At 40.5% G+C, this 20616-nt stretch overlaps 2 protein-coding genes across 2 annotated transcripts in view; both read left to right on the top strand.

Annotated features, from left to right (window-relative positions):
• The first annotated feature begins 2833 nt into the window (after positions 1 to 2833).
• On the top strand, positions 2834 to 15089 carry LOC146406834 (uncharacterized). The gene is made up of 3 exons (XM_085013993.1): positions 2834 to 3202; positions 3275 to 4026; positions 14951 to 15089. Exons 1-3 carry the CDS (start codon positions 2834 to 2836, stop codon positions 14994 to 14996), a joined length of 1167 nt encoding a protein of 388 aa, XP_084870119.1. The 3' UTR covers positions 14997 to 15089.
• The window catches only part of CDH7 (cadherin 7), a 128838-nt gene continuing 123172 nt past the window's right edge, over positions 14951 to 20616 (top strand). The window contains exon 1 of the mRNA XM_021099453.2: positions 14951 to 15356. Within this exon, the coding sequence (XP_020955112.1) occupies positions 15147 to 15356 (210 nt within the window). The 5' untranslated portion in view covers positions 14951 to 15146. The remainder of the gene's footprint in view (positions 15357 to 20616) is intronic.

Raw genomic sequence — 20616 nt, 5'->3', positions numbered from 1 at the left:
ATTTGAGGCTTTTTATCATGTGGCCCCTTGTATGTGCTCCCACACTTGATATTCTGTGTCTACCATGTCCCAAGGCTCATCATGGCATGTGGAGAGGAATGCACCTTCTGATTTTCCCACTAGGTTGGAAGGTTCCTGAAGATAAAAACTGCATCTTCATCTTTGTGTTCTCAACCCCTAGACCCCCCACACAGCAGGAGTTCATTAATATTTACCAAGTTAGTGGGCAACAACAGAAAGCTGGTAATCTCTCCTAAGTCCTTTCTTTTCTAGAAAATGGTAGTATGCTTAATTAGATGAAATACATTGAAGTATATAGACATACTCAGGGAAATTCTGAGCATTATATAATAAAAACATATATTTTTATTATTATCCACAAGTTTATATTGGGAGAGACTTTCACAGTAAACTATAAATGGTCCGACTTTTTGAGAGCTTTCCGTATGTTAAGTGCTCCTTACCTTCTGTCACATCTGTGTTTCTCTACCCAAGGCTCCCCAGAATTGCTAGAACTACTCAGATCTCAGTGATTAGCTCTTTTCTGCCCTCAGCTGCCAGATACCTGAGCCACATCTCTGGGTTTAGAGTAAGATCAGGGTGGAATGAATAAATAATCTGAACAGCAATCTCATCAGGAACTTTTACTTGAACCAAATCTGCTTTGGGAGATAAAACATGTAGGGAAATACTTTCCACACCAACAGAGGTTTTGGCAAAGTTCTCTTATGTTTTCTGATTCCTTCTCCAAAATATAGTTTTGGTACATCTGATTTTACTGACTTGATCAATAGTGCAAATGAAAGGATATCTTTTTAAATAGGAAAGAAAGGGGGACAAATTTGTGTACAGCTTTATGTGACACTGAAGAAATAAACCTCCAACTGAAGGGATTTGTAAAATATTGTTATAAAAAAGGTAAAATGTTTAAAACATACATTTGAAAATTACATGGAAACAAAACTTCATAAGTAGATATGCAGTTATGACTTACATTTGTATTTCATGGGCTTTCAAAAAAATTTTTTTTGGTCTTTTTAGGGCCACAACTGGCTGGGGATTGAATCATAGCTGCAGCCACTGGTCTACCCCAAAACCACAGCCACAACAGATCCAAGCTGCACCTGCAACCTACACCACAGCTCATGGCAATACTGGATCCTTAACCCACTGAGTGAGGCCAGGGATTGAACCTGCGTCTGCATGGATACTAGTCAGATTCATTTCCACTGGGCCATGAAGGGAACTCCTATTTCATGGACTCAAACATTCGGTAGCATCTTGGGATATAGCCAATATAGTTTTTTTTTTTTTTTTTTTTTTTTATAAATTAGTGTTTCTCAGAACAAGGTTTTCTAATCAACTAAAAGTTGTGGGAAAAGGAGGGAAAAGGAGACAGGATCTAATAAAACATGCTTTGTCTTCGGAGGTGACCACTGCACCAACCGGTGGACATTTATTTGTTGTCCCTAATGTTAGGCCTCTTTCTAAGAATAAAATACAAACACCTTCCAGGAACCCAGATTTATTCCCTGCTCAACACTCCAACAAAACCCAGCTTGAGTCTCCCCTTGTGCAGTATTCTGTGTTTCTTAAATACACCCAACTTTTTCTTTCTCCAAACATTTGCCATTGTTTATCCTGCCCAGGCCATTTTCCTTCAGATCATCTCAAGTCTAGCTCATTCTCATCATGTCTCAGCTTCAGTGCCATCTTCTCAGAGAGAGACCATCCCTGACTTCAGCAGATGAAAGGGTATATCCCTCAGTAACCATGTGAAGCATCCCTTGTTCTTTTTGCCTTCTACATTGTACTCTCTAGGAGAGGAGCCTGGAACTTCCTATATGATAAACAGCTTGTTAATGTCAGAACTCAAACTACTATTCTAATTTAAACTCATTTCACCCCTTATAGAATCTGTGTCAAGGTTATTGTTTAAGGACTTTTTTTTTTTTTTTAAAAAGAAAAGGAAATAGCATGAAAATATCTACTTCAGAAAGGAAGCCCAAACTGGTGATCAGTATTTATGCAGAGGCACAAGAAAATGGAAAAAAAAATGAGGAAAATTTTAGGAAGTGACCAAAATAACTTTTAAAAGTCTCCAAATCTATTTGCCCTTTCTTTCTATATAGTGTCTTTTGATCAAAACAAGCTAGGAAATGAATACCATACAGTATCCAATGCCTGGAACAATTATGAGTCCCATCTGCCTGGAATAATTATGAATCCCATCTCAAAAGCAAGTTCATTAGACAAAGCAAGACAAGTGTATGTAATGCCACCAGAAAAATGTAAAGTTCTAGACTGTGTGATATTACCCAGAATAATTGAGGATTTTCACATGGAAAATCATGTCAAAGTGCTCAAAGATGAAGACAAGGTTTAATGTCTGACTACTGGGAGAATGATGGTGGTGTTGACAGAGAAGTGCATACTAGGAAGTTCAAGGCAATCTCTGTGCAGGGATAAAGAGGTTGTTCTAAACATCCTAAATTGGGGTGATGGATGAATGAAAATGGACCTTGAAATGGCCATCCAAGCAGGCCTGGAGCTGACAGGTTTGGGGTCGAGTCAAAACATTTAAAATGAAGCAATTGTAGCATGCATGGTATTTGGAAGTGAATAAAAGCTTTAAAAAGGTTTGCTGTTGGTATTATTAGTGTAGAATTCAGTTTTAAATACTAAGTCGGTAAGAGGAAAAATGCAAGCTAGATGGACAGGAGGAGCAAGACTGGGGGTTGGGCAAGTGTGCTGGAGTGAACAAGAAAGCAGAGGTGCTTATATGAACAAGCCTGTGCCCACATGACCGGTATCCGGAGAATCACTGTTAAGGATGGATGAGAGACGCAAGGCAAGTTCCACTGTCAGAATGAGAAAAATGAAAACGAACGCGCTTGGAAATGATCTATTCACCTTCCTAACCCCTACGACAGAACACCTAGCCATCAGGTTAAATCAAGTACCAGAGCAGAGGAAAACAAAGCGTGCTCCACTCTACCGGCTGCGGCGCGTTCTAAATGGAAGACCAGATCCCCTTCCTCACCTCTCGAGGGTCTTCTATTCCACCCTGCGCGTAAATCATACACCTCGGAAGTTTTGCATTAGAGAGCCCAGCAGGGGTGGAAATTTTCTGCAAGTAAAGAAAGTAGAACTAGGGCAGTCCGAGGAGATTGAAAGGGCAAAACTATCACGCAAGAAAACTGTAAGTTCTGATTAGTTTTATGACTTTGCCTTCATGCCTCAGGAGCTCAATTGATCACGGCTTCCAAGACAGGTTGGGGGCGGGGAAGGGAGGGCGCTAGAAAAAAATTCTCAAAACTCTCCTCCAGCTCCTCGCTTTCAGATGCAAATACCTCGCCGAGAGATGGATGGGCTGCAGCCCCTCCTACTTTCACCGCTCCTCTGGATTTTCCTGCGAAGGACTCTGTCGGCACCGAGCTGTCAGGAGGGCGGTGGAGGAGGGGCGCGCGGGGGTGCGCGCGCGGGAGAGCGCGCGCGGCGGCTGAGCAGCTTCCTTGCCAAGAGCCCTCACTGGGGCTCCGGGAGGTGCTTGAACATCAGCGGCTCCCGGGGCCGGCCACAACCGGCGCTGTCAGCCGGCGCCCGCCGCCTATCGCCCTCTCCTCCTTCCCTCCTGCCGGTCCGAGCCGGCCCCAGCGCCCCCTCTCCTTCTCCTCTCCCGCGCTCGCCCTCTCGCCCTCTCTCCGGAAGCGCGCGCCGCTCGCTCTTGACCTGGCGTCTGAGCGGCCAGGGAAAGGCGGCGGAGGCGGCGGGCCCCGGGCGCCCACGGCTGGGGCAGGGACCACGTATCCCGCGCCCCGTGCCCCGCGGAGAGGGCTGTGATTGGAGCAGGCGTCCGTGCCCCGCCCGCCGCAGCGGGCGCCGCCGGTCCGCCCAGTGCGCCCAGCTGCGCGCACTGGGAACCGAGGCGCCCAACGGCGCCCTGCTGCTGAGCTTGCGCCCTCTCGGATGCAAACGCCCGGGTCTCTGGCGCCGGACGCCGCGGGGAGGGCAGCGAGGCCCCAGGTTAGTGAGTCCGCCCGCAGGGGGCTGGGGTAGGCGCCCAGGGCAGAAGCGCGCCCTCGCCGTGCGCCTGGGGAAGGAGGACTTCTCCGCGGGTGGAGAGCGGGCGGGGGGACTCGTGTGGAGTTTCCCTGGCGTCCCCAAGTTACTGATCCGTGGCCCCACCGGGCAGGACGGGCAGGCGGACCGAGCTGAGGGCGCTGGGCCCGGAAAGCCGTGCTGACGGACACCAGGTGCGACGCGAGTTGGCGAGTTCAGGGATCGAGCAGATCCCAGCGTTCTCCAGGTGAAGCGGTGCACACCGTCTGGTCCGCTATCCTCAAAGAGGAGTACGAGGGAACCCCAGTTGACCTGGGATGGATGGGGACAAAACTCCGCCCTGGCGGGGCGTCCAGCTTCTGCCGCGGTCCGAGACTGCAAGGGGGTGTGTGTCTGCGCGTGCGGGAGTCCATCTAACCATATGCGTAGACGCCTTTTACCTTTCGGGAAGGTGGAGCTCATCTAAGGGTGTTTTGCTTTTGCCTGTAATTAGTATTCTGCTGCTACTGTGCATCCGCAGGGCTGGCCTCTCATAGGCAACCTGCTTCCCCTCCGCCCGGCGGTACCTTAGGGGTGCGCTGTTCAAAGGGCACCCTGTTTCTCTGAATGCTTGGTGAACTCTTCGCGGGCACACCTGCTCCCCGGCTGGTTGTGGGTATTCAGCCTCCAAGGGAGGATGAACCAGGAAGGACCTACTATCTTTATTGGCTTCACGTTTTAGATCGTTAACCTTACGGATTTTTTAGATTCAGTTCAGGTGAGTAGAGATTGGTGCTGAATTCACCTAGCAGTGGGCAGATGGGAACCTGTGAAGACACCATCAAGGATTGGGTGTCTCAAGGCTTTGGAGATCTGAAAACTGAACCAGGAATATACTTAAATATACTTATATATTTTGCAAAAATATCTTCTCTTTACTGGATCACTTACTAAGTGCAACATCGTTAAGTAAGACTTGCCTTTCGTTATTCCTGTAACCAGGCAGGTATTCAGATTATTTTTCCTACAAAAGTAGACAAACAAAACTTTATGGGGAAAAAAATTTAAAAAAAAATGTAAGTAACATGCTCATATATGGCGCTAGCTAAGTGACAAGTATGCATTAGGAAAATCAGGTTAAGGACACACAAAAATGTGTATTTTAAAAGAGTTTAGGGGCAGTGGTAAGTGGCAGCTTTTTTTTTTTTTAAAGAAAGTTTGCATTGATACACTGTCAGCAGCATCTACGTAGTTTTAAGTGTGTTTTACAAAGGCAAGTCAATAGTGAAGAAAGAGCTAAGACAGAAAGTAATTGCATTGGAGGCTTTCAGTAACTCATCAAATTTACTTCTTCCTGAAGAATTAGTTTTGTCTACAAGAACTCTTTTTTTGTTATTGTGTGTAAAGGGAAATACATTAAGTGTTATTTTCTTCATTTGGGGGCTCTTTGGGACAGTATGAATTAAAATGGAGAAGAATTGAGGCAGGCAGTCAAACTGGCAACTTTGTGGAAGTCTGGCTTATATGCTAGTGTTTAATATGGAGTGGAGTGGCAGAAGCAATTAGGTAGCAGCCAACCTTAATAGTCTTATCTGGTAAAGCTAGCTGACAGTCTGTCTATGGAAAGAAAAATAAAGAAAACAGTCATCAGTAGTGCTGACCATCGCCCTGCTAAAAGCCATTAAGGTTTGCAGCTTTAATAAAAGGGCATTGTGCTCTCACAACGTGAGATATTATTGTCATTAAGGGCTGCAATAGGTCATTAGAATTGTGTTAACAACCAGCTGACAGGCTCACAACTCTTCTTAAGTCGACTTTTATTGATTTAATAGCACAGAGCTTTTCCCTTCCTTATAAAAGAGTAATTGTAAAGCATCTGTGTTTCTGCAGTTTACCCTTGAATTGACTCTAGTTTTTAGTGTTCAGCGAAGGAGGGAGGGTGGGGAGCATCCTGAGTTGGCCACTGTTCAGCCTTCCTAGATCTAAAAGTCCATCCACTGTGTCTCCTCAGGTGTGATTTCTTTGTTAGGCTCCCCATCATTCAGCATGTTAGTATTATTTTGAGGGCAAAGCTGATATAAACTTCTCAGAATGTATACTGCTGTGAGGAAGTGAATATACCTTTGTGTCAAGTGCAATACTTCCTTTGTCAGATCTTTTAGAAATCTTTTGTAAAGTACCTCAAGTTGTTCAGCATTGTGAATATTTATGCCTCAGTGATTCCACCCTTCTTTGATTTTATAAGGTTTTGCATTGACTGCATTAGCAGTTCATATCACATCACAGTTCTCTCACACACAAATGTATTTTACTTGCTTGGAAGGCTTCAAAGCTCAGCTTATATTGGGAGTCTCAGAAACTTCTAAAATAACTGAGGCGCCTTCGTTGATTGCAAAGGGACAGTGATGGAAGCTTTTCTCTTTAGCTTGAAGGACTCGGTTGCTTCTAAATGGGGTGATAAAGGGGAGCTGAGGACAAGGAAGGAAGGCATGTGATCAGAGTCCTGTGTATGACCATTTCCTCAGCCTCTGACAAGCAGAGCAGATCTGGCTGTAACCGGCGGTACTTGAGTGCCTCCTCTGGGAATTTGCTGGTTCTGCAGAAAGATACCCCTGCAAACATTTCCCCCTTGTTCTGCAAGATTCCTCACTGATAGAAAGATCAGTGCAAATGAATATGCAGGCATTTATGTTCTTACATTCATCTCAGATTATACTATAGGTTTTCATTCTGGTAGAATTTATTTTTGGCTGTTTCACAAGATGTTTATTGAAACATGATGCCTTTTATTGGAGTTGTATAAATCTGACCTGGCTCAATGTAAATACAAGGGTAAATTAAAAATGAAAATTGATAACAGTGAGATATGTTGTAAAAGTACAGAGGAACAAGCCCTTTAAACATAATTTCACCATTTTGATATTATATAAATAGCTCAGAAGGACTTTGCTTTGCCACTTTGTCTTTTTAATTTACATAGGCCTTCTTATAGCTAATTGTAAACTCTTGTTCCTCTTTCTTTTGACTCCTTTCTCTTCCTTTGGCCCATGGCAGAAGTTATTTGTGCTTAGTTGAAAGTGACTCTGTAACCCACTTAGACAAGTTTTCATTCCTTGTCTGATAACCAGATGCAGACTACAGGCTATGCAATTCATTTCCAGGGCCCCTGCCTGAATATTTAGGCCAGTTAACGGTAGGAGGTTGTGGTCTGTGGTTGTAATGTTATCTAGCCCAGGGAGCTAATGGATTTGATCACAGTTTCTTTACGTGAGAAGTTACATATCACAGAAGGCCCCCAGCCTCACTAATTAAAATGTAAAAGAAAAAAAAATTATACCTTTTCAGTGCAAAAGAAGGCTGTTTCACCAGTATTTAAATTATTGAAGTTAATGCTAAACATTAAGTGATACAGAGATGAGACAAATGATAGTATATTTCTATAGTAAAAAATAAAGATGGCCATGTTAGATCTACAGGGATTATGGGTATATTAAGAACAGAGAGCCATCTCAAAATATAGGATTTATAGCAACAACCAGGCAACCTTACAGCCTATGGTAGTTCTGAATTGGTGCCCTGTTTCTAAAACAGTCAGTGGACTATTATTCGAATTTCAGTGGAGATATCTAACTACCGTAGTGCTACAGTGTAGTAGGAAGTTATTGTTACTATTATTTTTGATCACCTGGGATGTTTAGAAGGGAGAAGGCAGTTTTAAGGTTGGATACTGCTCGCTCTCCATTTTTGGTAACATGTCAACATACAGTCCTGAACAACAGACCCCTCATCTTATTGTTTCTCTGTCCTCCTGACCTTTCTGCTTGGAATCCTGATGATCTCCTGCTTTGAAAATTCTAGTGCATGGTTATATTAAAAATTTGAGTAAGAGCAAATTGGCTTTTGGAGAAGCTGATAAATTCTAAAGGTAATCAGAAAGATCTTCATTAGCAGAATGAGAACTATTTAGCCAACACTTTATCATTGCGTCCCCTCACTTCCAGTCCCATCTGTAACTAGCTGTGTGACCTTGGGTATTTCACTAGGATTCTGAGGACTTTGATTTTGAGGAAAGAAAGAAAAGACTGCCTAAGGTTTGTCTAATACCCATTCTGGTTCTGTGGTCCCACCACTTGAGGAATCTTCAAACATCAGGGGTAGTGGGTTTGGGGACATCTTTCTGTTACCCCCACACACACCCCAGGAATGCTCAGGAGAATCAAGCGATTGCCTTCTTAAGCACTGAAATGACATTCTCTCTCTCTCTCTCTTTCCCTCTTTCCCATAGACCTCTTCTTTAAAAACTCTGTATGTGATATTAGGAACTGAAGTTTGGCCACAGCTCTTGAAATACTTTCCTAGATTCCTGGATTTTCTCTGTTGTAGCCTCATGGCATCTGCTCATTCATAAATAGGAGACTAGGATAGATCTTTCCCCACTTCTGCGCGCCCCGAATGTATGAAGTGGACCTACTTTAAAAATAAGCAAAAATAGCAATGACCAAGTATCATCCGTTTTTCAGACTAACTTTGTGTACAGAGATGAATCACAGTAGGGACCTGAGTGGTGACAGGTGGCTGCTGTCCTGGTAAAGCAAGGGCAAATGAAGGTCTTTAATGAAGACCTGGAGGCAGTCTTTGTTGAATTTAAATAATGCCCTTAAGAGCTCGAGCAGGCTTCTTTTGGCAGATTATACAAAAGAACTAGTTCATGGGAGGGTGTTCTTAAAGCAATGGTGTTATCTGTGTGATGCCCTCTAACCGCTGCTAAGAAGTAGTATCCTTCTCACTTTTAAACATGGATAGTGTTCACTCTTCATAAGGAGTCATTAAAAATATGTTCCTTGTCAAAATGTAGCTCAGCTTTAAAGCAGCTTTGGAAGTGACAGTTTCCTCTCAGGAGGCCAACAGCAAGAATTCCCCTCCTGCACCCCCCCATTTTATTATTGTTACAACTATGATTTCTTGTCCTACTAGGTTTTATAGACCAGCCAGCAGAATATCCTGAGGAATATCAGTTATGTTCTGGAGACGTTTGGCAGTTACCCATCATGAATTTTTCTGATTCTCATGGATTATTTTCTGCCAAGTTCACTGACAGTCGTCAAATGTCATTCATAGAATTGTTCACAGAAAGTGCAAATTACTGACATTATTTGGGAACTTTCATGTTCTACAGAACTGTGAACTGTTCCCATTTTTAGAGGAGAGGCAGGACTTCTTCCAGTCTTAAGTTACCAGTAGGTAATAAACTGTGTTAGTGTGGCACACATTGGGTATATTTCAGAATTGTTGCAGATGACCTGGATCTGATGCAACTCCAGACACATAGAGCTTGAGGAGCCTCTGTTCCTTGCCTGTGCTTTAGAGAAACTGATGGTATAAGGTCTTCAACTGAGGTAAGCAATTGGATATTCATGTTGGATTGCAAAGAATGCTTTCCAGTTTAAGTGCCCAAAACCTAAACTGGTAATATATTTCTGTTTCATGTAATTGATAGTCATATTTTATAGTTCATGTTATTTCTAGAAGGCAGATAGCTCCGTGTGCCTTTTAAAAAAAACAGTTTAGCAAGTATAAATTAGTTGGTAATTAGGTGTGTTTTTAAACTATCTTGTGGTTATATCTTAATGTGAATGGCTGAATAGGATACATTTTATGCTACTTGTCATGTTTTTAGCATGAAGCCTTTAATTTAGATGGAACAGACTCTGGAAGATTTGCCCTTTTGCTCATTAACAATTGATATGCTGAGGCATAAAAATATTTTGTTATTAAGGGATTTTTGGTCATTGTTTTTAGGTCTGAACAAAACATTTGATTAAGAGCATGATGGTCATTTGGTCTGATTTTTGAAAATAGTTTCACAGAGGTGTTAAGTGGAGCAGAAAATCCAAGAAAATTTTATAATAATGAATTCGTTGGGGTAAAATAATATTAGCTATTAAGGTTAAATTAATAATGAACTGTCTAGCTGGAAATAATTCTTTGCCACTTAGTTGAACAAAAATAATTGGAACAAAAGGTAGCATGATAAAGTGATTTCAGGTCAAATAAATGATATTGATTTAGTAAATACTGCTTCACCGATTCTCACCATACTCTTTCCGTTTCTTTTTGCTCCAATCTATTTAAGATTTCCTTTGTGAGGTTTTATTTTGTATTCTCTTGACTAAGGTGTTTTGTGATGCTTACAGTAGTAGTTGTGATACTAATGTTATAAATTTTTAAGAATACAAGTTTTATCTTTAAAATATCAGAGCAAAAAAAGTTGTAAATTTTACCCAGGTTTTTTAAAACTAGTTATTAGTCCAGTAGCCATCATTACTACTCATTCAAACATCTGGGGTTGGCCCCTGTTCAGTTCTTCTCAGATATAACCTATTCCTGTTGTTTTTGTCCTGAAAGTTATAATGGCACAAATTCGTGACTGTCCAGAAGTTGACACAGATCTGTAGAAGTTACCAAACTGTATACCAGCACATTATTTTTCTGCGCTGTCTTTTTTTTTCCTGAGCTGGTCGGAGTAACCAGGTCAGCTATCTAGACCTCCAGAGGGTCGCTCTCCTGAGCTTTCCCTGAGGAGACCATGTGATGACGCATGACACAGCTCAGATGCAGAGGTCCCTGCTGGTTTCTGATGTGACTTTCCCCTGGTTAACACCTGTATCTGAAACTTAGTGGGGAGAGGAGGTAGAAGAAAGAGAGAAGAGGAAAAGACAGGGAAGTCTGAGAAGGGAGCACATAGATTTCTGCTTTGGGGCACAGATTCCTGAGGCAGTGTTTAACGCATTGTGAAAAAAGTTGTGATTGGTTGGGTGCTCAAGTTCATTTATGGGGAGAAATGTCTTTTGTGCTACCGTTATGCATGCTGACGTTTGTGTGAAGATGGGAAGCCTATTTGGTGAGTTTATGCCATAGGAGGTCCTGAATTCAGGTCTTGATTGCTTCTGTTTGATGAGCACTAATAACTGAAGGTTTTCATAATGCTTCAGAACCCTTCATTTCTTTTATGATATCCCAGCACAGAGAGGGTGAGCTGGGTTCAACTGCTGTACTGGCCTTTACCTTGAAAAGCAGTTCTGACTAGAAAGCACAGCCAGGATTTGGGGAGGCCTGGTGGGAAAGGGGGACGCCTGACCCCTGACCAGACAGCCTCCCCCTGCTGAGTTCGTAGCTGCCTAAAATACTGATGTACACATTGTGAAATGGCCCTACTCACATCACATTCATGCGCGCATGATTTTCCGATCTTATAAGCACACTGGACAGAGGGTATTAGAGAGGCATTTAATCTGCCTCATGAGAGAGAATTTCATCCTCCAATAATGTACACAAAGTCAGTTAAAGTGTCCTTGTACACTCTTGTAGACCTTCAAGAAAGTTAAAGGAAATCGGGCTCAAGAGTCTGGCAAATACTTCAAATCCTGCAGAGAAATATAATAGAATTGTTCTCAAAGTGATTGTGACTTATAAATATGGTAGGGTTATGAGGGATTTATATATTGACTTATTATGTGGTTAAGTTTTCATATTAAAAAATGAGGGTGATTATAATAAAAAGAAACATTCCGTAAGTATTTTCCGAATGTCAATTACAGTGCCCATTCTGTTCTAGATACTCAGGTCCAGAGATAGGTCCCTGTTCACTGAGGTTTATATTAATACTACTTCTAAAACCCTTGATTTAAATAGGAAAGTACAGAATCCTCAGGTATCTTTCCTTTGCAGATATTATCTCAATGACTCTAAAGTAACCCTTAGCATTTTCTATCACTCATTTCTTTTCGATGTTCTAGCTAGTTCCATAACTCCACAGTCTTGTATGGAAGAGAAATAATAAAGAGGCAAGAAGTGTAATTGAAACATCTCATGTTATAAATCATGCAAAATTTCATAAATATGCGAAATGGTTTTTTTTTAACATTCTTATGGCTTCCTTTAATCTTGCTACCTTTTAACTTTACTAACAAATGCATACTTTCTCACAACTGAGAAAAGCAGCAAAAGCAAATCTATACAATTAAGACCTGCAACCAAGAGAGTTTATAAAATAAGATAATTCAGCTCCCACATTTTGTAAATGTGAAACATGCAATTCCAGAGGGATCCAAGGTCATTACAGCAAATGGTGGAGGGTCTAGTACGGACAGAGACTGCAGTGATCCCGTTCCGGGAGTCCAGATTATATTCCTTATCAGTGCACATCATGAGTGAAATTAATTTCTCCAGGACTGATACCAGTCTTTGACTTTTAAAAATTACAGAGCACATGGCTTTAGGAAAACAGTACATTATTTTTTCAAAGAAAATATTTTCTTGTCATTGTTCGTATCCATCCAGATGTTTTATTTCATGATCGACATAGTTCCTTGGCACCGACTATAACTGTCAAGAATGTTTTCACTCAGTGCCTGAGAGTTTACTATAGATAACATTAAAATGAAAACTAACATCCCTTCACAAACTAACTTTAATTTTAACATAACTATTATCAGACTTAATCATGATGATAGTAATCCCAACAACTAATACATACAAATGTGTGTGTGTTGTGTGTACATATATATATATAATATATACATACATATTTATATGGTGCTTTTAGTTGTGCCAGGCACTCTCCTTAGCTTTTTATGATTTGCTTATTTAGTCCTGTGAATTAGATGCAATTAGTAACATTTTCGTTTTGGAAGTGGGAGGCCTGAGGATTCATCTCTGGAATTAAAACAACTTGTCCAAGATTGCATAGCTAAGACATGACAGACTCAGAATTTGAATCTTTATCTGAGGCAGATGCCCATAGACTTTACTAGTATTTAACTATAATAACCCCCAAACTTAGAATTCTGAAAAGGTCACTTGCTGTTTAGTTTTTTAGAAATTGGATACATGTTCGCCTTGAAACACTGTTATCAAGAGAGACAATTCCTTCTCTCTTGAGGAAGGAGAGCCATAAAACTGGAAATGTTCTTCGGCTGAAGGCTTCACCTGCTGGTGTCAGTCCAGTCACCACAACCTTACCCATCCCTCCCCCTCCTCAGGGAGCCACATGCTCCTCCCTGTGCTTCCTGCTAAAGACCACCTGCCTCTCTTGCCTGGCTGTGATTCTTGGTCATTGTAGACAGAGCCCCTACTCTAGAACACTATTTCCTAGTTTAAGTCCTGCTTGCTTCCTTTAAGTAGAGGTAACCCATGTCTCAGGGGGGTTAGCTCAGGTCAACTTCTAATGAACTTTCAGCCTAACTAAGGGACCTGCGATGGAATATCAATTGATGACCCCAAATTGTGTCTTGTTGAGGATTCCAAATATAGCATAACTTGCCCTTCTAGAGTGATTTCTAAATGAACAAATTCACTTTGCCCATCATATGGGAGATGGGTTCTGGGAGAAAATGTTCAGTGCATAGACTGCAGTTAATATGCTCCAATAATAGTTTACTCTTTCTGGGGGTTCTCGGCACACATCTATTAGCTGTACGTCGGATTATTCTAGAATGCCTGTTGGAATTTTAAAATTTCATGGAGTTTTTTTTAATAGGAATATTTTCATTTGATTAGAGCTCAAAGGCTCTGCAACCCATTTCTTCCAGTTGTGTGGACTATTTTAACATATTTAATACATTTCGCCTTTTGACTATATAAGGCATTTTCCAAGAGCAATTTGACTGTCAGAAATCATCTAATGAGCAGCAGACATTGCTGATACAGGAGAGACAGGTAGAAAGAGGGAAAAGCTGCCAAAAGATAGTGTATTTTCTGCTTTGGTAAGGTGCTATCTTGTGGCTTCATGTTCTTAAAACTGTATTTTTCTCTTCTCTCTCAAAAGTAAGACACAAATGTTAATCCTTCTCCTTAATTATCCTATTGTTGATTTATTTGTAGATAGTCAAATGGATTCATAAACCAAAGTGCAGCATAGTGATTTAAGTAAGCACTTTGTCATAAATTTCATTCCTCTGTGTTTTGGGGTGTGTTGGGAAGTGTGTTTTGTAAACTGATTGGATATCTCTTGCATAATCAGAATTCTGTCACTAAAATGAGTAGACATTAGAATCAGAAGTTTCTCTCTGCTGCTGCTAAGACACCGCCTGGGTGCGGAGCTATGAATCAGGCTCAGAAATACAGTTGAGTTTTCTCACCCCTCTGATAGTCATTATAATTCAGTATTGGTGGAGAAAACCCCTGCTATGCACAAGCCATGCTGCCAGAGGTTCGAGAAATATTTGTCATGGAGCAAATAACTGCGTGCAGTAGCTTAACCTAACCTGCTACACAGCATACATGACAATAAGTTTGAAGGGTAGAAATTGGAAACCACTGAGCTTTTCAGCTGATCACAATCAAATCAGAACACATCAAAACAGCTGGTGTTCTGTGACTCAGAGTCAATCAACCGGTTTGGAAGCACCTCGTACCTTATTTCTCTTTACAGTTTCACAGAAGAGATTTAAGCCAGCATATGTCCTTTCCATTTGGTTAAACCCCTGCTTTGAGCTGCTTGGCTTTCATATTCTAATACCAACGAATGAAACTGACTGTACTATAAAAGGAAAAAGAAAAAATGGCTAGCATTAAAATGATTTTTTTAACTGATGTGTTGCTCCATTTGTATTAAATAAACCATATGCTCAAAATAGAATGCCCTAGGAGAGACACAAATTTTAAGGTTGTGTTATGGAATCAGGATAATTCTGCATCAGTAGTATTTCTGTCATTTGTGAACATGGCAACGGTTTTTGCACTCTTCTAAGTTTATGATATCTTAGTGATACAAATAATGGTATCTCGGTAAGATCAATATTAAGTTAGTAAATGTAAGCTAAAAGTGAAACGTTTAACTTAATGTAAGTTGAGTTAAAAGTTATGAGCGTTGGTTTCTGATGCCAGCTCTTCTCTTTGTCCTTGATAGGTACCCATTACACCATTCTTTGGCGAAGGTTATTGGGCAGTTTTGACCTCTCCCAATCGAACACTCTACAAATTACCATCTCTGGACTCCCAGCTGACACCCTGCCGGAGGCAAGAGCTACTAAGCCAACTGGAACTGTGCCTTTTCTCTTGTCAAGGTTTTCTTCTTACACAGGAAAAAGAAAGAAAAAAAAACGATGAAGTTGGGCAAAGTGGAGTTCTGCCATTTTCTGCAGCTAGTGGCTCTCTTCCTGTGTTTTTCTGGAATGAGTCAAGCAGAGCTCTCAAAGTCCGGATCAAAGCCCTATTTCCAATCAGGGAGATCCCGGACCAAGCGCAGCTGGGTGTGGAATCAGTTCTTTGTGCTGGAGGAGTACATGGGTTCAGACCCCCTCTATGTAGGCAAGGTAGGGTGTTTGGCCTTCAAAGTCACATGTGATCATTGTGAATGTCTGTGGTTGAATGGAGAGCTGCTTATTTTTGCTTTGGGGATGGAAAATGCAGAACTGTCACTCCCATGAAAGAGTTGGTGAGATTCTTGGTGTTTGTCAGCTACACCAAAACTATAATCCAGGTACTCCTCAGATCAAGGCCACAGTTTAGGGAGTAATGCTTTTTGTTCCTAGAAACAGACGAGGATCTTTCAGATGCCTAGTTTATGGTGATTGTGGCATGTTAGTAAAGCTGCTATTTCCAAAGGAGAGCAAGAGTGGTCCTTAATGAAGAATTTTGGGTCTTGCATCTGGTTTTTTAGCTGCTTTCTAGGGGGTACTACGTGAATCATGTTCAGGCTGACTTTGGGCTTATATATCCTTTTCTGATAGTTGCAGTTTAAAAACTGCAAAGTGTAGTCAATGAGCTTACTGCCTCTAACTTATGAGCAGTTCAGACCCACTTTTCTTAACGGTAGTGTTTTAATGGGATTTTTAAAAATTTGCTTCTTGGAGTTCCCGTCGTGGCGCAGTGGTTAACGAATCCGACTAGGAACCATGAGGTTGCGGGTTCGGTCCCTGCCCTTGCTCAGTGGGTTAACGATCCGGCGTTGCCGTGAGCTGTGGTGTAGGTTGCAGACGCGGCTCGGATCCTGCGTTGCTGTGGCTCTGGTGTAGGCCGGCGGCTACAGCTCCGATTGGACCCCTAGCCTGGGAACCTCCATATGCCGCGGGAGCGGCCCAAGAAATAGCAAAAAAAAAAGACCAAAAAAAAAAAATTTGCTTCTTAAAATTATATTTTGATTAAATATGAATGTGAACAGAAGTCAGTGAGAAGTGACATAAGACAAATGGTGGGTGGTATGGGGTGAATTTATTTGATGGCGGGGGGGTAGCTAAATGGAGATTTCTTTTCACAGCTTCTGTCTGCATATTGGGCAGGGGTTTCCATTTGAGTGCCTCTTGAATGGAAGGGCACTTTCCAGGGAGCGTGACCTTTCCCCTCCCATCCTGGTATCCTGTTCCCAGTTCCTAGGCTTTTGTAGGTTTGATTATTTTGCTGTCTGTAAAGATTTCCTCAGTTTTTCACCTTGGTGCTGAACCCTGGTGAAGGTCTCTAAGTAGAGTGTGTTGGCAAGACATCTCTAGGTCTGCAGTCTACTCTTTGTCAGTTTTATGCATCTGTTCCGATAAGGTGAGGCACAGCAAACTGATGGATTTATCCCTGAGTGTATTTTCAACTGTGAATGATTGAGGAAGAATCTTTGCTATTTATTCCATGGATCATTGTTTCATTTGAATAGACCTCATGTGAGGGTGAAAAATCCGTTTTTGTTCATCTACGTAAGTCAAGGTAATCTTTGTTTTATATATATATATACACACACACACTATATTCCTTTAAGTACCTCTCTAATGTACAAATACCGACTGATACTATATTGTAAACGAAAGGATTTGAATATAGTAAAGGTTTCTAGGGATGTAGATTAGGATTTTTTTTAGGCTGTCACAGCATTTTTCTGCCCTAAGAAAGGATATGCGCAAGTATTTTTTTGGCATATGTACATTTCTTTGTATAGCCATCCTACTTGTATCAGGAACACCCTCATTTAATACTTTACATGTACTAAATCTCTTGTTTTCTTATAAACCAAGTGAAAACAATATCCTTATGCAATGTTACTGATTAAGAATCTAGCTCAAAATTTCAGTCATTTTTAATGAACATTTGAGAAATTTATCAAACTTTCTCCAGTGGACAAGTCTATAATATTCAACTACTTCATAATCAGTAGTTATTAGGTGAAATCACACTTTTGCACAAATGTAAAGTTTTCTAAAGATGACTAAAATATTCTCATTAATGTTTTAAATGAAGTTGCCTGGGTGAGGTTGACATTTTGAAATCAACATAATTTAAAATTTTAAAGATCCCCTTATTTAAAATTTTGTAACCTTCACCATATAGTTCAAAATACTTAATTTTGAAATAATCCTTGTACGTCAAAGTTGTGAAAATGCATGTGAATCTACTGGGCAATGCTGTTGTTATTTTTCTAAAAGAAGTTGTGTGTTTCCTTGATTAGGTAACAGATAATCTTTGCTTCCCTTTCGATTAATCAGAGACAGTCGCTTAGAACATTTGATGTGGAAGGAAACAAGTTTATATTTATCTCTGAATACTGTATATTTGGAGTTCAATACTGCCTTTCACAATGAAATGTTCAGGATGCAAATAGGTTTTAAAAAAACTCTTAATTGATTAAAACACAGAAAAAGGGCAATAAAACAATTTGAGATGGAGCGAGAATTTAGAGGATAGACAAATGAAAGGCTTTAAAAGGAACAATTTATATTCACTTGAGAAAAGATGGCAGGGAATGTGAGTGCTTTAAATTGTTTACATAAGATAAAAATGAGTTTTTTTTTTTTTTTTTTTTGATTGGTTGGTTGTTTTTGGTTAATGGTCTGTCTAGGCAGGGTTAGAGGAAAATTTTTGACCTCAGTGCAGTTTTCATCATTTGGGTGTGTAAATAGATACTTGAAGTGGGTAATGGCTATCTATGTCTAGAAATTTTTATAGGACAGAAGGAACAGAAAATTCTAGGTGAACATGTGGAAGGATGGATAGGCAGATAATCAAAGGGAGAAAAGAAGGAATCTAAACACATATTTAACCTACATGGTCAGATGGCTACACTCTTACTCTTCCTGACAAAATCCAGCTATTTGAGTAATTTGGAAAATTTAAATGATGAGCTTGATCAACTTGATAGCTTCATTTGATCACATAATGAATAAATACAGTGTGTGTCAAATTGATTTCCGTTTTATTGCTAACTTTCCCACTTCCTACTAGTTGTATGACTTTGGTTAAGTTGCCTAATATTCCTAAATTGTAGCTTCCTCATCTTTAAAATGGGAATAATGATATCTGTAACTCAAAGTTTTTAACTGAGAAAAAAAAAAGGGTTAAAAGTATTTGGGGAGTTCCTGTCGTGGCTCAGTGATTAATGAACCCGACTAGGGTCCTTGAGGACATGGGTTCAATCCCTGGCCTCGCTCAGTGGGATCCAGCATTGCTCTGAGCTGTGGTGTAGGTTGCAGACTCGGCTCGGATCCTATGTTGCTGTGGCTGTGGTGTAGGCCAGCAGCTACAGCTCTGATTCAACCCCTAGCCTGGGAACCTCCATATGCCACAGGTGAGGCCCTAAAAAGATGAAAGATTAAAAAAAAGAAAAAAGCTATTTGGAACATACATTAATCTAGATAGTATAAATACATCTATTTCACTACAACAGAAATTATAAATTACTTGGGTTGTGGATAGTCTGTTGTACTATGTGTCCACTGTTATGTGTGTGATCGTTCAGATGAAAGGAGGCAATATTATTTTATGTACTGGATAGTATTTAAACATTGCAGTTAATTAGAGGAATGGTCTATATAGGATGTGCTTGGAAATACAACACATCTTTGTATAGGATAAGACTCTGGCAAAAAAATGGCTCGTGGGTAAATGATTCAATCCTTAAAATACATGGACTTCACATGTCAGAGAAATTGTGCCTAATTTTTTTTAACCCTCCAATTTGGAGACTGTAATGGCTAGTGCCCAACACCACCAGTTAAATTATTCTACAATTAAGTAAAATTTGATCTTTAAAACATTGAGGATAGTGAGGTTACAAGATGGCTTATGACCTTATTATTTTAGCCAATTTCTTAAAATTATAGCCAATTTGAGTTTAACATCATAACTGAAGACAAAAGGAGAACAATCTGATGACAGGAACCTGGAGGGCTTCTAGAACCCTACCCAAGAGGCCCCCAGGGCATAGACCCTGGACTGGGTTAGAATCTGACTTTTATCATTACCATCCCATCCTTTTCTTGTGATTGTAGTTGATAAACTACTGAGTCATTACTCTGATGGAGCTCATTTTTAATTGAGGTATAATTGATCTGTTATTATTAGTTTCGGGTATATAACATAATGAAATGATATTTATATAAATTGAGAATTCATGTTCACAATCAGTCTCGTTAACATCTATCGCCATACATTATTACAGATTTCTTTTTCTTGTGATGAGAATTTTTAAGATCCAGCAACTTTGCAACTCTTAGCATCTTTGCAATGTGCGATATGATACTACTAACTAGAGTCACCATACTGTTTGGCACTCTGTTTTAAAGACTAGAAATAAGAGTGCACCTTTCCTTTAGGATATTTTTTTTTTTACATTCTTTTTTTTTTTTTTAATTGAAGTATGGTTGATTTAGGAGTGCCTGTCATGGCTCAGTGGTTAATGAACTCAACTAGTATCCATGAGGACTCAGGCTCCATCCCTGGCTTTGGTCAGTGGGTTAAGGATCTGGTGTTGCTGTGGTATGATCCAGCAGCTGCAGCTCCAACCCTAGCCTGGGAACCTCTATATGCTGCGGGTGCGGCCCTAAAAAGATTAAAGACCAAAAAAAAAAAAAAAAAGTGTAGTTGATTTATAGTGTTGTGCTACTTTTAGGCATATAGCACGGTGATTCAGTTAGGTGTGTGTATGTATGTGTGTATATACTTTTTCAGATTCTTTTCCCTTATAGGTTATTATCAAATATTGAGTATAGTTCCCTGTTCTGTAGAGTAGGTCCTTGCTGGGTGTCTATTTCATATATAGTAGTTATTGTTATGCCTGTTTTCTTGTCCTCTTATAGGGAGAAGTAAGTGGAGAGCCCCTTTTCTCCCTGTAACTTTGCATCACCCTGACCTGGCTGTTTGAAACACATAGGAAGTCACATTTTCCAGCTATCTCATTGCATCATGTTATATTTCTCTAGTCCAGTCTTTTCCTTACCTTGACATTTCCCACTTAACATCCCCTAACCATCTGACAAAAAAGAAAAAAAAAAAAAATGTCCACGCAACCATCCAGCTTGTATTCCAGGTATTAAGTGTTTTTCATCTCCACTCACCATAATGGGCTGCCACCCGTTAGCTGTGCTCTAGGCCATCACTTCCGCTGAAATGTGTTTTCCGTGCCTCTTCTACAGACTGCTTCTCTAACTGTGAACATCACTCTAGCCTTTTCTGCTACTCTCCTTTTTCCTTCCTCATTCAGGGAGAATTCATGCCTACTACCCTAGTTGGAATCAAACATATAGAAATGCAGTGTGGGATTCACTCTGCTCTCAATTTCAGCTGGCTTGGAAGTGTTGGTGAGCATTTCACATGCAT

This window comes from Sus scrofa, chromosome 1 (assembly GCF_054392235.1).
Source record: "Sus scrofa isolate SSC_HxYL_T2T_F1_AM1 chromosome 1, Sscrofa_HxYL_maternal_Yorkshire_Landrace_v2.0, whole genome shotgun sequence".
NCBI lineage: Eukaryota > Metazoa > Chordata > Mammalia > Artiodactyla > Suidae > Sus > Sus scrofa.
The sequence above is the reverse complement of the archived record's forward strand: the minus strand, read 5'-3'. Positions and strand labels throughout refer to the sequence as shown.